At 41.3% G+C, this 15312-nt stretch overlaps 1 protein-coding gene across 3 annotated transcripts in view; it reads right to left on the minus strand.

The window, feature by feature from the left end:
• Positions 1 to 15312, minus strand: part of LOC140240098 (serrate RNA effector molecule homolog) — a 32779-nt gene that overhangs the window by 12867 nt on the left and 4600 nt on the right. For 2 of the 3 annotated variants that reach the window (XM_072319906.1, XM_072319907.1), the window contains exons 2-12: positions 15064 to 15192; positions 12725 to 12889; positions 11023 to 11226; positions 8201 to 8370; positions 6536 to 6662; positions 5761 to 5926; positions 4821 to 4907; positions 2909 to 3083; positions 1922 to 2148; positions 924 to 1064; positions 168 to 503 (exon numbers count right to left, since the gene is read on the minus strand). In XM_072319906.1, the coding sequence (XP_072176007.1) occupies positions 168 to 503; positions 924 to 1064; positions 1922 to 2148; positions 2909 to 3083; positions 4821 to 4907; positions 5761 to 5926; positions 6536 to 6662; positions 8201 to 8370; positions 11023 to 11226; positions 12725 to 12889; positions 15064 to 15192 (1927 nt within the window). The remainder of the gene's footprint in view (positions 1 to 167; positions 504 to 923; positions 1065 to 1921; positions 2149 to 2908; positions 3084 to 4820; positions 4908 to 5760; positions 5927 to 6535; positions 6663 to 8200; positions 8371 to 11022; positions 11227 to 12724; positions 12890 to 15063; positions 15193 to 15312) is intronic. The other variant, XM_072319909.1, reaches the window with a different exon arrangement.

The raw sequence follows: 15312 nt of genomic DNA on the forward strand, positions 1-15312 counted from the left end.
GTTCCTCTTGACCAAACTCATGAAAACAGCAGTAATCCTAAAATAAATCTTGGAACAAATCTACTCATCAAGAGAAGGGAACTGGTGAAGTTGTAGATATAAAACAGCAAATGACAGTCAACTGATGAAAAACCATTCCTAAGTGGGCCAGAGAAAGACACACCCACCTCTTCTTTCTCCTCGATGCTCCCCTCCTCCGTTTTCTCGCCCTTCTCTGCGTCCCCGCCCGCCGTCGCGGCGGCGGCAGCAGCCTCCGACTCTTCCTTCTTCTTCTTCTCCTCCTCCTTCTCCTTCTGCTTGTCCTCCTTGGCCTTCTGCTTGCGGGCGTCCCAGCCGGGCTCCCCGGTGAACAGCTCGTGCTTGCTGTCCATCAGCTGGACGAGGCGGGCGGCCAGCTTCAGGTCGGCCTGCACGATGACCTTGTGGGCCGAGATGCCGCTGACCGCCCGGATGCGGTGCGCCAGGTCGCGGTTCACCACGGGGCTGAGCTCGCAGTCTCGCAGCTGAGGGAGAGGAGGAGGTGAACCCATGAATAGAGATGGGTATTACAACATGCCAAGGAGGTAACAACTTTACATTCTTGTCCATTTCATTCAAGTTACTAGCATTCAAATCATTGCTTTGTTTTGACATCAACAAGGGGGAGGTCAAGAATAAATACACTTGGTTATTTCAGTATTTAGTAGATAGCTTATCAAATGTGGCATAACACATACAGCACTGTAAGCATAATCTCAACATAATCGAAAAGAAAATGCCGCCCTGGTGGAGGAAAAGAAATCTAAAGGGGGAGCCACAACTGCAATACAGTGAAGGGCTACTGAATTCACTGTCATAACCTTTTCTTCTATTTTTTTTTTAAACTACTTTTATTTTTTTTTTTTGTTTCCTTTGGCTGTCTTAGTCTAAATTTCCAGACTTACTCTGATGCTGCTGAGGTTCCAGCAGATCTCCTTGATGTTGACTGTGCGGTCAAAGGTCACCCAACCGTGTCGCTGGAAGTTCCTGTCCGGCTGGGGTTCAGCCAAGGCCACCCTCATAAATCCCTTGTACCTCTTGCACAGCTGTTGGGTACAGGTGAGAGAAAAAGAAAGCATACTGAGACATAAGTCCTTATGTCACTCATGCAGATTTTTCATTCAATTACAAAAACTACGGGCATGTGTTTCTATTATGAAAGGATATCATAAAGTGATATTTTTGATGAAAGACCACTGGTTTGATCAATCATACAAGGATTATAAATCCACAAAGTGAAATATGACTATATGTCACATATGTATGAGTAATAGTTTAAAAGCATCTTAACCCATTGAGGACGAGCTGATTTTGCACATTTCTGATACACACCTGCCTGAGTATACTACTTGGGACTTGTCTCCCAAGGGTTCACACAACTGACTCTTCTCAAGGCTGTCAACAGTCACAAATAAAAGTAGGAGGGTATCAAACAGCAATATGGGAGATGCTTGTGCTTTGCATTTATCTAAAAGGGCAAAACACGATTCCTAGATATCCCACGTATGCACAGAAATTTCACTGCATTGTAAAAAGTGCTTTTAATACTTTCCTCCTTTTTTTTGGGGGGGGGGAGGGGTATCAGAGCTTTTGTTTTGTTTTGTTTTGTTTTCGAGTGTGCCTAGTTGTTTATGAAGAAAAAACAAACAAACAAACAAATGGGGACCTCTTGGAAATAATTTGCCACAGCCCAGTACTGGTATTGGTTCAAAGGATAATATAAACACATCAAACAACATTATCATAATTCACACCTCTCCTAATGAAACATCTCCATGAAAAAGCTCATAAAAATAATGGTCTCCATGGATGTGGTCAAAAGAAGAAGAAGAAGGGGGGAAAAGGTGTGCCTAGTATCCTCAAGCTTTATGGAAGAAGTACAGCAATGGCCTGAAACACTCACCGCCACAATTTCTTCCTTCTTGATGATCGGGGCGACGTTGCGTATGAAGATGGAGAAGGTCTTGTGGAGGGCGCGGGGCTTGGGCTGCTCCGGCTCCTTCTCCCCTTCCTCCTGCTCCTCTTTCTCCCCTTCTCCCTCCTCGCCTTCTTCCCCTTCCTCCTTGGCCTCCCCCTCCTCCAGCTTGTTGTCGCTCTCCGACGCTCCCTTGTCTGTGTTGCTCTCCAAACCTGATGTGAGCGTTTTGGAACAAAACAAGACCCAAACATTGAATACACTGACAAACATGCTTCTGATTGTCTGATCTTGAAGTTCACATCACATGATGCCACAGACTAGCCACAGATTAGCCATGAGGAATCTCTCAGTGACATGGATTATTTTTGTGGATAGAAATTACACCACAGCACTCAAATTAGTGTCGCAGCAAAACATAACAGTGTTGGGGTGATAAAACCTTGTATCTAAAAAATGTCAAATGTTAAGGAGAGCGAAAAATCATGGCAGCCAAAGCACTATAGCAAATGGGATCGCCTTTGACATCCTTTCACACAGCACAGTGGCTTTATGTTTGACATAAGACAGCTAGGATTTGGACAAAACATCACTTTACTGATTATTGACAATTAGTCTAAATAGTGTGATTTTCACCAAAATTTTAGATACAAGGTTTTGTAACCACAGAGACGATATGCACCAATCATTCAAATGAAAAGTGTGAATCTTTTCATCCAATAACAAGCTAAAAAACCTTAACCCGTTGAGGACAGGCTGATTTTGCTACAACACGCATTTCCCATAGACACCTGCCCGAGAATACTCGGGACTCATCCTCAACGGGTTAATAACATTGTCTACTTTGAATCCAGATAATCATCCTCCTAACAGCTTCATGAGGAAGTTTAATAAGAAAGCATGCAAAAGACAGGCCATGTCCTCCACCCACGGATTAAATGTCAGGGGGAAGAAATCGTAGGGTTTCGCCCGTACCTGGAGGGGCCGGCTCTGGTTCCTGCATCTCCTGCTCCTGATCGGACTCCTCCGACTCGCTGCTCCCACTACTGCTGCTGATGTCGCTCTCGCTGTCGCTGTACTCCTGGTCCCTGGGACGCTTGCGCTTCTTCCCCCTCTTCCTCTTCTTGGACTGGTGTCCTGTGTCCCCCTCCTAAAGTTTGAATTTTGCGAGAGTATTATGTGACTGAGTGTAGAGTGAGGGTAGACAGAACATTCCAGGACCCAATATGTCACCAATTTGATACTCTCTCAACTTATGGAGAACCACTTCCTGCATTGACCGAATGACTAAAGATATGATCTAATATCACTTTTGGAAAAAAAAAAAAAAAAAAAAAATTCAAAACCAAGTGTTAATCATAGCAGATGTGTGTTCTCATGGGATACATCTCTCCAGCTCATGTTACATCAATTTTACAAGCTGAAAGTAAAGACTGCAAAGTTAACAATTCTTTCAGTTTCTCATTTCATCTAAATTGATGCCCCTACCTAATCAAAGACCAATGTTTCCATCTTGCTTTCATTAACCCTAAAAAGACGGGGGGGGCCTAAAAGGCCCCCCCCCCTCGACATTTCGCGCGATTACTCTGCAACACGCAATGCTCTCGCCGCGATGCACTATGACTTTTTTCTTTCGAGTTTCCCGCACATTTTGACACCAAATTTGTGATGCCCGGGGGTACGGTTCTGAAGTTACATAACTTTATGTACATGCACATGAGGCCGAAAATGGCTCAAAAACGTGATTTTGTGTACAAAGTCAATGCAAATTGAGTTTTTTCACATGGTTCATATAACTATGCCTATTTTTACTCTCAATGGCTAAAATTAATTTGTTTTAGGAGTATTATGCTTCAAAAAGTGTCTGCCACAAATTTTGTTAAAAAACAACAAAAACAAAAGGTTGAAAAAACAAAGAAATACATAAGAAATTCATAAAACAATAAAATAAATAAGAAATTAATTTTGATACCGAATTTTTTTTCAAGTACATTTGCTAAGAATGCCACAAAGAATAATTAGACCACAAATGAGCACTTTTGGAGCTTTATTTACTGATTTAGATCAAAGAGTCTGATTTCTCACATAAATCAGCATAATTAATCAAAATAAAATAAAAGAAGACTATTTTGTAAAATTTAAATATACGATCTTGTAGACTACATCGCACACTACCATTGTGCAAATTTCCGCGGCGATCGCCCGATCCACGGCCGAGATCTTAAGGGGGGGGCCCTTTAGGCCCCCCCCCCCCCCCCCCCAGTCTTTCGAGCTACCAAAATAGCCCAGTCTTTTTAGGGTTAAAGAAACCAAAAATTATTGCAAGTGCTACATATTTTTAAAATCATGAGGGTGTAAAGAAAACTAGCACAGGAGTCTGAATACAGACAGCATGACACAACTACAAACTAGACAAATGACACTGTCTCTTTCATATTCCTATTATGGGGAAACCTCCTCCAAACTAGAGCTTATAGAAATCATATTTACAGAGCAAAAAAACAAACAAAAAAATCAAATCTATTCAAAAAAGTGAATATAATCAGCCTACTGCCGATATTCTACAGCTTCTCTTTGTTGCTGTTGGTGTTACCAATGTTGGTGACAATTGTGCTTGCATTTGTGGTGGTGGTGACAGGATTTGTAATGTTTATGTCAGTGTTATGAGTGGTAGTATCAGTGTTGTGGGCAGTGGTGTCAGTATTGCAGTTAGTGTTGCCAGTGTTGTTTTGTTGTCAGTGTTAGTAGTGATTGTGTTGGGATTATTGGTGGTGTTGTAAGTGTTAGTGGTGATGGTGTCTGTGTTAGTAGTGACGGTGTTAATGTTGTGGGTGGCAGTGTCAGTGTTGTCAGTAAGTGTTGGAGGGGTATTAGAGGTTCTTTTTACCTTTTCGGCTTCTTCTTCATCTTTCTTCTCGTCATCTTGAGCAGGAGGTGGTGGGATGGGCTCTGGAAGAGACACTTTACTATCATCCTAAAAGAAGATTGCAAGATAAGAGAAGAAGAACAAAATAGCTTAAAGGTCCAGTTTACCTTTGGGAGCAGTGATTTCAAAAATTTTCAAGATATCACATTTGATGCATATGTGTAGGTCTGTTGTATCATAAAACATCCTACCATATGAAATATTTGCAATAAAACCTAAAATGTAAGGAGATATCGGGTTTTTCTCAATAAACCGTAACTGTATACAGTTTAGTCTGGAAACATTTTCATTATAACTATTGTTCACATTTTGTGTATTTAACAACACTTAACATCGATTATACTGATTCAAATTTTGACAGTGGTTGTTTCTATCCCTAACTCACATTTTAGAACTATTCTAAAGCACTAAAGCTGGGTTTTTGTTTCATCTGCAAATGGTAAATTATGCCTCTAAGTATTCCGTCCAAAAGTGCCAAGGTAGAATTACAATGCGTGCTGTGAATCTTGCAAATGCATGTATTAAGAACTTTCTTTGCAATGACTGAATTCAGTGGGTGTATGAAAACAGTCAAACTCAAATATACCAAATACACAGATATAGGGTGTAATGCTGCAGTCACATTGAATTTCACTCTGGACACTAGCCACATACTGTTTAAGCCGAATATATTGTGAGGTTTTTCTTTTCACAAATTTTGTGGGTCAGGTGCTATTCGCGACTCTAAAGACACATGAAGATATTGACTTGATGAGACATGCAAGCATACACTTATCCATTCAGTACTGTGCTCCACAATCGCAAATTTATCCACTCGCGAAATCGCTGGGAAGTCCTGATTCACACACACACAAAATAAAAACTTAGACTCGCTAAATATATGCCGTACACAGTAACTTACATCTTTGGGAGGTGGGGGTGTTGGTCCCTCCTCGCCCTCCGTTGTCTTTTTGTCCTCTTCTGTCTCCTTGCTCTCTGCTTCTCCATCTTCCACGTCGGCCTTTTTCTCCTCCTTCTCTACCTCCTCTCCATCTTCCTCGCCCTCCTCTTTCTTGGAATCCTGGGGTCTTGAGGGGACAAAAGAAATATTTTAGTCCAATGTGTAGAACAGAAAACACTCCTCTTTGCACAAACACCTCTTTCTAAATGAAGAATGTGTTTCCAAGAGAAAGAATATAAATAGGTTATCTCACAATGCCAATAAAGCAGAAGAAGCAGATCGTCAAAATCAAATATCCCACCAAAAAAAAAAAAAAAAATTATGATAAAAGAGAAAATCCCAGTCTTTTCTTTTTAATACTCATCACAGCCTCATTTGCAAATGCTGATGGGGAAGGCGGAACATAATGACCACTTACTTTGTGCATAAGAAACAAAAACTACCTTCTAAGCACAGAAAGTATGCTTTTTAAAATTATAGAGTAAGCAATAACGTGCAGAGTCTCAACAGAAACAAGTTCTGACAAGCGTGGACCAAATCCATGTTTTTTATCACAAATACATGTTGGTACTGTCGGAATGAACAGTCTTTAGAGGAAGACTAGTAGCAACAGTTTTAGCTGCTTCGTGAGATTGCGTGATACAAATTGCTGACAGCACAGATTTCCTGAACAAAACATGCTTGAAAAAGCGTGGGCCACCACCTGCGACTTGTGCACACTTGGATAATGCCTTACTTTTCTTCAACTTTGGGGGGTCTGGCAGACTCCGACACACTCCGTTCCCTCTCTCCGATTCTGGTGGGCTCCGGCTGATCCAGGATGCTGAGGTCCAGGTCTGTTCCGCCCTCCAGGCGTATCACGACTGGGATTATCCATTGAAGAGAGAACGAGAAAACAAGGCAAAGATGGTTACTAAAGCATTGGAGATCTCTTTACTTGTTTTACATTCACTAGTGCACACCACAGAGAAATAATGCCTCCAGCACCCTTTGAGGCAGACGCATACCAATGTGTAGTAAAATAGTTAATTGTAGTCAAAAGGAGCCTGAGCTTTCGATCCTGGCAGAATCTTCGTCAGAGGCAAAATGACAAACAGGCAGGGAAAGCAATCACACATAAGGACTTCACACAACAAGAACAGTCAGGGACAGGCTAGGGACAAAGAAAACAAAAGGGGAATGTAGGAGGTCATGGGCAAGGAGCCCAACAGGTAAAGGCAGGGGAATTAAGGCAGGAGGGTGGACAAAGAAAAGGCAGAGGATGGTCAGTAATGATCCCGAGGACCAAGGGGGCAACCATTGAAGGAAAAGGATGAATAGGGAGGCAACATCAAACAAGATAAGGAACAACAGAGGGACAAAGAAAGGAAAAGAGTGAAATAGTTCCTTGTTAAAAAGGCATTCTTAACAATATTTCCAGTTTTAAAAAATATATATATATTGTGTAGATGTGAAGCTATGAAAAAAACAGAGTTGAAAATGAATGCTATGTTCTTCAAACAGTGAAAATCTTGAGGTGACTGGGTTTCACATGCAGGGGCAATTCGCTAAGGTTTCATGCCCTGAATTGTTTCTGGTTTTACAGTACACCCTTTGATATGGGGACTAGGCAACTTTAACCCTGAAAAGACTGGGCTATTTTGGTAGCTCGAAAGACTGGGGGGCCCTTAAGATCTCGGCCATGGATTGCGCGATCGCCGCGGAAATTTGCACAATGGTAGTGTGCGATGTAATCTACAAGATCGTATATTTAAATTTTCCAAAATAGTCTTCTTTTATTTCATTTTGATTAATTATGCTAATTCATGCGAGAAATCAGACTCTTTCATCTAAATCAGTAAATAAAGCTCCAAAAGTGTTCATTTTTGGTCTAATTATTCTTTGTGGCATTCTTAGCAAATGTACTTGAAAAAAAATTCGGTATCAAAATTAATTTCTTATTTATTTTATTGTTTTATGAATTTCTTTGTTTTTTTGACCTTTAGTTGTTTTTTTAACAAAATTTGTGGCAGACACTTTTCGAAGCATAATACTCCTAAAACAAATTAATTTTAGTCATTGAGAGTAAAAATAGACATATTTATATGAACCATGTGAAATAAACTCAATTTGCATTGACTTTGTACACAAAATCACATTTTTGAGCCATTTTCGGTCTCACGTGCAAGTGCAAAAAGTTATGTAACTTCAGAACCGTACACCCAGGCGTCAAAAATTTGGTGTCAAAATGTGCAGGAAACTCGAAAGAAAAAATTCATAGAGCATCGTGGTGAGAGCATTGCGTGTTGCAGAGTAATCGCGCGAAATGTCGAGGGGGGCCTTTTAGGCCCCCCCCCCCAGTCTTTTTAGGGTTAATAGCATTCCATCACTGACAGAAGGCAAGAAGAAGGCAAACTCTTACCCGAGTCCAAGAGACGTATCACGCCCTCAGACTGGTCCGACTGCAGCCCGACTTTGTCCACGTCGCCCTTCTTGAAGAACTCCATGAAAACACGGAGACGGCGGTCTATGGCATCTTCCGTTTCGGCCTGCTGCCGCTCACACTCGTCCGGGTAGTACTTGGTGCGGAACCTGGGGTTTTTGCAATGGAGCAATCAGCAAATTCTTGCGTTAGAAACTGGACAGGTCATCGATTGACAGTCCCAAAAGGCCTCAAAAATTACACTTTTCCTTTCCATAATCTCTGAGGGTATGTGAGTGTCTCTAATTTACTAAAGCTCCACAGGGGCTTCGAAATGAAACGCAATTTCACTGACAGTTATCAGTCTAATCTCTGTGCATCCCTATAGTGATTCAGTATGAGTGCATTGTGGTTCGCAAGTTAAGATACTGCTTTTTCCTATTTTAAGACAACTGGAAAAATTTGGAACCCAGGAAAAAATAAAGAGAACTTTAATTTCTACATTCTTGACTTGGACAGTGATAACTATGGTCTGGCTACCACAAGCATTACATTGAGTTGGATTTCAAAGCAGTTGCAAAAAGAGGCTTGTTACTGAAAAAGAGTTTTCTTATTGCCAACAAAACCAGCAAAGCTTCAAGATTATACCTGTCTTTAATGCCTGCACTTTTCCCCCTAACAGTTCCAAACTTCCCACTGAGTAGAATTTATCTAAATCTGATGAGAATGCAAAAATATTAGCCTATCAAGGAAACTTTCAGAGAAATTGAATGCCCCATCTCCACTCTGGGTAATAAACCAGGTTGAAACATGTCCTGCTTGGAAAATTTCACAAGGATGAATCAACATTGCCACTCCCGGCTAGAAAACCACCACATTCTCTCTTTGTCATATCCCGAAAATAAATGTTTGTGACACAAACCCAAGACATTCTAGATGCCCAAACTTCACATAAGGTGCATACAAGTTAGAAGCGCCTTTGTCATATACTGTACTCTACTGAGTTTGATATCTGAAATAGGATGGGCTAGCCTCACAGATATTCGGTCATATCTCTACACATACAGAACTTTTCCAGATCATTAAGTTAACAGGTCTCTAACAAGCCTCAGAAAATGCAAATAACGTTCAACAGCATAAACTTGAAAGAAAGAAACATACATTTTAAAACTGGAACATATTTGGAGTGGGAATATCATTCAATTTCTTGGTACATATGAATTAAATAAATCCAAATTGTAACTATTCAATATACCTTGACATAAATCTCTTAAATACAATCACACTGTTTAAACTCTGGGAGGTTCATATCCAACCAAGTTTTGGATTGTTGTTATTTTGTTTTTGTTTTTCTGTCCCTCATGTGTCTTGCCTGCCCCATCCCTGTTGCGGGTCAAAGTTCATGGGTAAAGCTTGTATGTCACACTTAGCCACAACGTCCTCCAAACCTCCCGCTCGCCGGCAGCCTGGCGCTGTCTCGGAAGGCACCAGCCATGCTGGCTAAGAGAGACTCATTAAGGGCTTTTCTGAAAATTAAAAAAGACAGACCGCGTCGGCGAGGCTGGAGTTCCTCGGAACTCGTTCTTCACAGAGGGTGCCCACGCAGGCTTCACAAAATCTCCTTCAAATCCGGGCTTGCCGTGAATATTTACTTATTCGCTTCGGAGTCGCGAGTTGAGCATGATATGAATAGATCGTCGTCGGCATTTTTTGTGTGAGAGCGGGAGAACATAAACAATGGCAAATTCTCGGAGGTGTATCGCGATTCTGTGCTAGGGGGTAGTACGCGAGATATGACACGACCTTACAACCACTGCATTGTTTCACAGTGGGAGCTTACAACGACACATAGAAATCATAAAGATGAGGGTCGTACATGGAGCATTTCTAAAGCGGTTCCAGCTGTAGTAACGCTTCATCAACACTTCGCTGTGAAAATGGAAGGGTTAAACATAATGGCATAAAAGAGAATTCAGTGCAAGCTTTATACTGACTGGTGAAAAGGTCTTTTCCGTATTTTACTTTTTAAAAAATATAATTTTTGTGTATATCCAAAGTTCATGGGAATCAAGTGATTTGTTCATTTTTCTTAAAATCTGTTTATAAAACCTCATCAATTGATATTGATAACTTTTCTGACATAAAAATGCATGTGATAATATCGAACACATTTACAGTATTTGCTCTTGCTACATCCCACATCAGATTTGATGTTCCGAAGAAAAACAAAATCACTAATCTCAAATTACTGAATACAAGGTAGAAGGTCTTGTAAAATGCCAACATATTTGGTAGTTCCTTTTTTCCCGTTTCAAGTACATAGCAGAGACATATAACAAATGAATCAAATGAAGTAACATAAACAGGGAATTGTACAGAAAAGTTTAAAAACACAGCTATAGAAATAATGTCATAATTCATCACTCTGATATACCAAACAGCCATCAAAATGCAAAGCATTTTTTTATGGCAAATCTATCATGAAGTTCATTGGGTGTAGCCCATCCAACCATCTGTTATATGATAATCCTTGTGCCCAACATATTTTTCTTGTCATCTTTCATGCACAGTGGTTCCTCCTGGTTTTGCTGTCATCAAAACCTTTCTGGCATCAATTTTATATCTTTCCCACCTTGCCCTAAATCCTTGAGTAGGACAAGTCGATAGGACTTTCACACACAATGCATGTAAAATATTCTTCACCTCCCTGTCCCCCCCCCCCCCCCTTTAATCTGCCACTGACTGAACTGCCGTGACTTTTCATCAAAGGAGATAAAACCTTACACATAAATTGATATGTGGGACTACAGTGTATTACTCACCATTCCTCATCTTTGTGGGCCAGGAAGAACTCGCTGAGCTGGGCCTTGTGGAACTCCAGCTTGTACTCGTTGTACTTCTTGACGGCCTCCTGGTCATCGATGGAGTCCTCCTGCGAGGCCAGGAACTGCTTGAAGCTGAGCATCTGGCCGCTGGCAGAGCCGCTCTCCCCACGACCCCCTTGCTCGTTGTCCATACCATGCCTGCTGGGGTGGGGAGGGAGGTCAGGGAGTCAGAGGTTAAGAGTGTGGTTTACTGCATGTGATGCTACACCAGGGAGGTGTTACAGAGATGGAGTGGCAACTCTTCGTAATTCATGCAAACACATGTTTGGGTTCAAGGCGTTACAATGGGATGTCTAGCATTCCATTACGCTTTGAAGTCATGCTCGGCACCGCTCTGGTTTGCAAGACGAAGTTCGGAGACGAAGAACACATTTTACCTTTCATTGAATTACAAGTTTTATTTCACTGTAAAATTTTAAATGAAATACTCGAATTGATTTAGAATAGTTTAGGAAAGAATTCACTATTATAAACATGTATTTCTAGTTTCTTCGTAATGCGCAAATCAAAATGAAATGAAAATTAGGCCCTCTTAAAAACCTAATATTTTTCTATAATGCGCATATTTGTGCATGTTAGTTTTTTTATCTTTTAATCTGGGATATGTTGACCTTTCAAATACAGTACTCCGCTAAAGCGTATTCCAGCGTGCTTTTAAACTATTTGCTGTTAAAATTGTTAGTTTTACACTGCATTTTGGTTCGCTGCTCCAATTCAAGTTACACAAATTTATTGTTGCCATCACATTGAAAGAGAGAGCGAATTGCAGTAGGGGCAAGTATTTCTAGATGTGAGAGCACTAGTCCCGATTATCGCTGCTCTCTTTTGTCAAAGCACATGGGTAACACCTGTAGTTGAACGCATACCTTCTCGGCGGCGCCGCGCATGACTTCAAACGAGAGCAGTAGTTGTCTCTCCTTCTCTAGCACCTCCCTGGCTACACACTAGCCAGTCATCATATCAGGGCTGGAATGCATCACTTCTACCAGTACACTGGAGCAATCATACAGCTTGACATATCAATCACCACTTTTTCCTCACAGCACATTTGTATGCACTTCCCTCTCATAATGAATTCTGCATTTGTTGCACTGTCATATTTTTGGTTATAATGTAAAGAAATTATACAGCAACCCACTGACATCAAAACAATGTAATACTGGAAAACAAATCTCATTTAACATGCAAGCTAGTTGAACTTTCTGAAAGGCTCTGCCTCTAACACTTATGACAGAAGCAATCTGATAATGTAGAGAAAAGTTGGCCCAAACTTTAAGGCAAGCATTTGATACATTTTTATCATGCAGGCATAGTTTCACATTATTCTCATTACTTTTCAACTGAAGGTCGAGTGTTGTAAACTGTAAAGTGATACATTGCTGTGAGAAAGAAAAAACGGCATCAGGCCAGCTTGTCAATAATGATATGTTATGATTTCAAATACAGTCATGCACCAAAATATCTCTGTTTGCATCTATTTGTTTATCACTGTTTTACATTTTGATATTTTTATCATCATTCATGGGAGAAAAAGGAGAATAATGAAGATGACGATGATGATGATGATGATGAAAGTGAGCCCTGAGGTCACCACTTGTTCTGTCTAAGCTGAAGTATGAATAGATTGAGTGTAACTGACCCATGACCTTGCCCTTGATACTGCCCTCTCTGGCCGCTTCTCATCATGCCGCCTCCGCTGCCGCCGCCACCACCGCCCCCTCCACCGCCTCCTCCCCAGCCACTGCGATATCCTCCGTAACCTTGGTTACCGTGGCCACCATCATAGCCGTAGCCGCTGTTGTCCCTGGACGAACAAGAGAGTGTGTCATTGGGGGGAAAAAAACGTTCAGAACATTTGCTACATACACGACCTGTACCGTACGTCCCCCTCCAAAAAAAATTACAACGGGACCCTCTGCAACAATAACTTTACAAATTGTGAATCAATCAACACACAATTTCAGGGTATGAAACTATAACTTATTACCTACATCCTACAGAAAACCCCATCTGATTTGCTTCAGTGGTCAAAGAGAAATGAGGATCTTTGTAGAGCATGTCAGGAATCCCTTCCCTCCAAGTTCCGTCCGTTGTGTTCACAAATTGATATGCAGTTCCATGAGCATCCAAGTGCTAAACTTGGGAGAATCAGACCCAAGACATGCTTTACAACGATCCACATTTCGGGGTTTTCTGCAAGATATAGGTAAGATGTTATATTATCAGACTCTGAAATAGCATTCAGGCAGTTTAATCATACTGACATTTATCAATTAATGCGGAAATCCGATTGTAGTGTTTTTTGGGACACACTGTACACATTCAGTACGATATGCTGGTACACTGAAAAATCAATCAATTTGTGTTGGCTGCAAAAGTTTACGGGCTGGCAATCCAAAGCCAGTGCAGAAATACACAGAGGATATTACAGAGTCAAACAGTCTGAAACCTTTAAAGGGACATTCCAGACAATTTTCATAATTTCACATCATGTAGTACGTAAATCGACAACTCCATGTACAGATTTGTGGAATTTATTGTAGTTCTTGAGCAGAGAAACAATACTTTGAAAAACCTTAACAAATCACACTGAACAAGGATGATGACATAGGAGGTTCATATATTTCAGAAATGTAGCAGTTAATTCCATTACAATACCGCTTGCTTGCAAGTTCACCTGTGTATAATCTATGCATGCCTTCTTCTTTTGTTCTGCTTCCTTGAGCTCCAACTCATGCATTGTTATGGTGACTCTGCCATGTCATCATCCTTGTTCATTGCAATTTGTTCTAAATTTTAAAAATATTCTTAGACCCCGTTTACAGTGCAGGGCTGGGCGGAGCCGCGGCCGAGCCCAGCCTCAATTGCGGGGCCGAGCCCTGCAATTTTGTCCATTTACACTGCTGGGCTCGGACGCGCTTTTAATTCAAACCTTTCAATATTTTGTCATAGTGGCGCTCTACTTGTAAACAAACGCAATTTGGTATAGTCTGGTTTTCAGACCCTTTGCCAACTGGATTCCGTGGCGACAAAGTCGCCGTTCGGGCAAATGCCTTTGCCGAAGGAAAAATCCTTTGCAGGACAAAACCACCTTAGGGCATTTTCGACGTTGAGGGAGTTAACATCCTGAATAGTGAAATAGAACGGGCAGAGGGTTTGGAAGCCAGACTAAAATTGGCCGCGCATTTGGCCCAGTTTGCGTTTACACTGAGAAAAGGCCGGGCTCAACGAGACCACCTCCAGAACATGGCCAAATGCGCAGCCAATTTTGGCCCCGCATTTGGTCTTTTGCACGTTTACACTGAAATGAAGGCGGGCTCAGCCGCGGCTCGGCCTCGCACTGTAAAGAGGGTCTTATTCTTCATCCTAATTATCACAAATTCTGAAACTCTGTCCTCAGTATATAACTAATTTACAGTTGTTCAAATGTAAAAATCTGAAAATCATACGGAGGTCTCCTTTAAAAGGTCTTACTGCAGATCCAAAACTGATTACCCAAATACCTGGTACCCGTATATTTCACAGACTTGGGTACATTTTTTTTTTTTTTTTTTTTTTTTTTTTTGGGGGGGGGGACGGGGGGGGGGGGGGGGGGGGAAATGCTGAGCACATACTGTACGATATGCTGGTACACTGAGAAACCAATCTACTTGTGCACACTGCAAAAGTTTATGGGCTGGCAATCCAAAACCAGGGCAGAAATACACAAAGGACAAAAGTCCAATAGTATGAAACCTTTAAGCAGTCTAATATGTATCCACAATTGATCATGATCCAAATACATCGTGTGTACTTGGTACTGAATATCCATTCAACGTACTGATCTCCTTCCAAAGCTATTAACTACAAAATTCCTTGCAACTGATTGACAAATTGCCCTACATCGACGTAAATAAAAAATCTCGACGGAAGAATTTCATGAATTTGTACAAAATTCCTGCATACGACATTGTCTGTAAAGATTATGGAAATACATACCAGTCACGTCGCTGTCTCTTGGCTGGTGGGCTAATGTCGTTGCGACGGGATGGCGGGCTGTACCGATCCTGGCGCCCTCTGTCGTAGTCGGGGAAGTCTCTTCTGGTCCAATCATTGCGAAACGTGCGACTGCAAAAGGGTAGACAGGACAATTCTCACAAATATCAGGACTAACTAACTGCTGAAGTGGTACAAACTATAAGAGTATATTTCACCGACTTAAACTGATGTCAGATAGAGAGAGGGAAG

Source organism: Diadema setosum, chromosome 16, assembly GCF_964275005.1.
Source record: "Diadema setosum chromosome 16, eeDiaSeto1, whole genome shotgun sequence".
In the NCBI taxonomy this organism is placed as follows: Eukaryota; Metazoa; Echinodermata; class Echinoidea; order Diadematoida; family Diadematidae; genus Diadema; species Diadema setosum.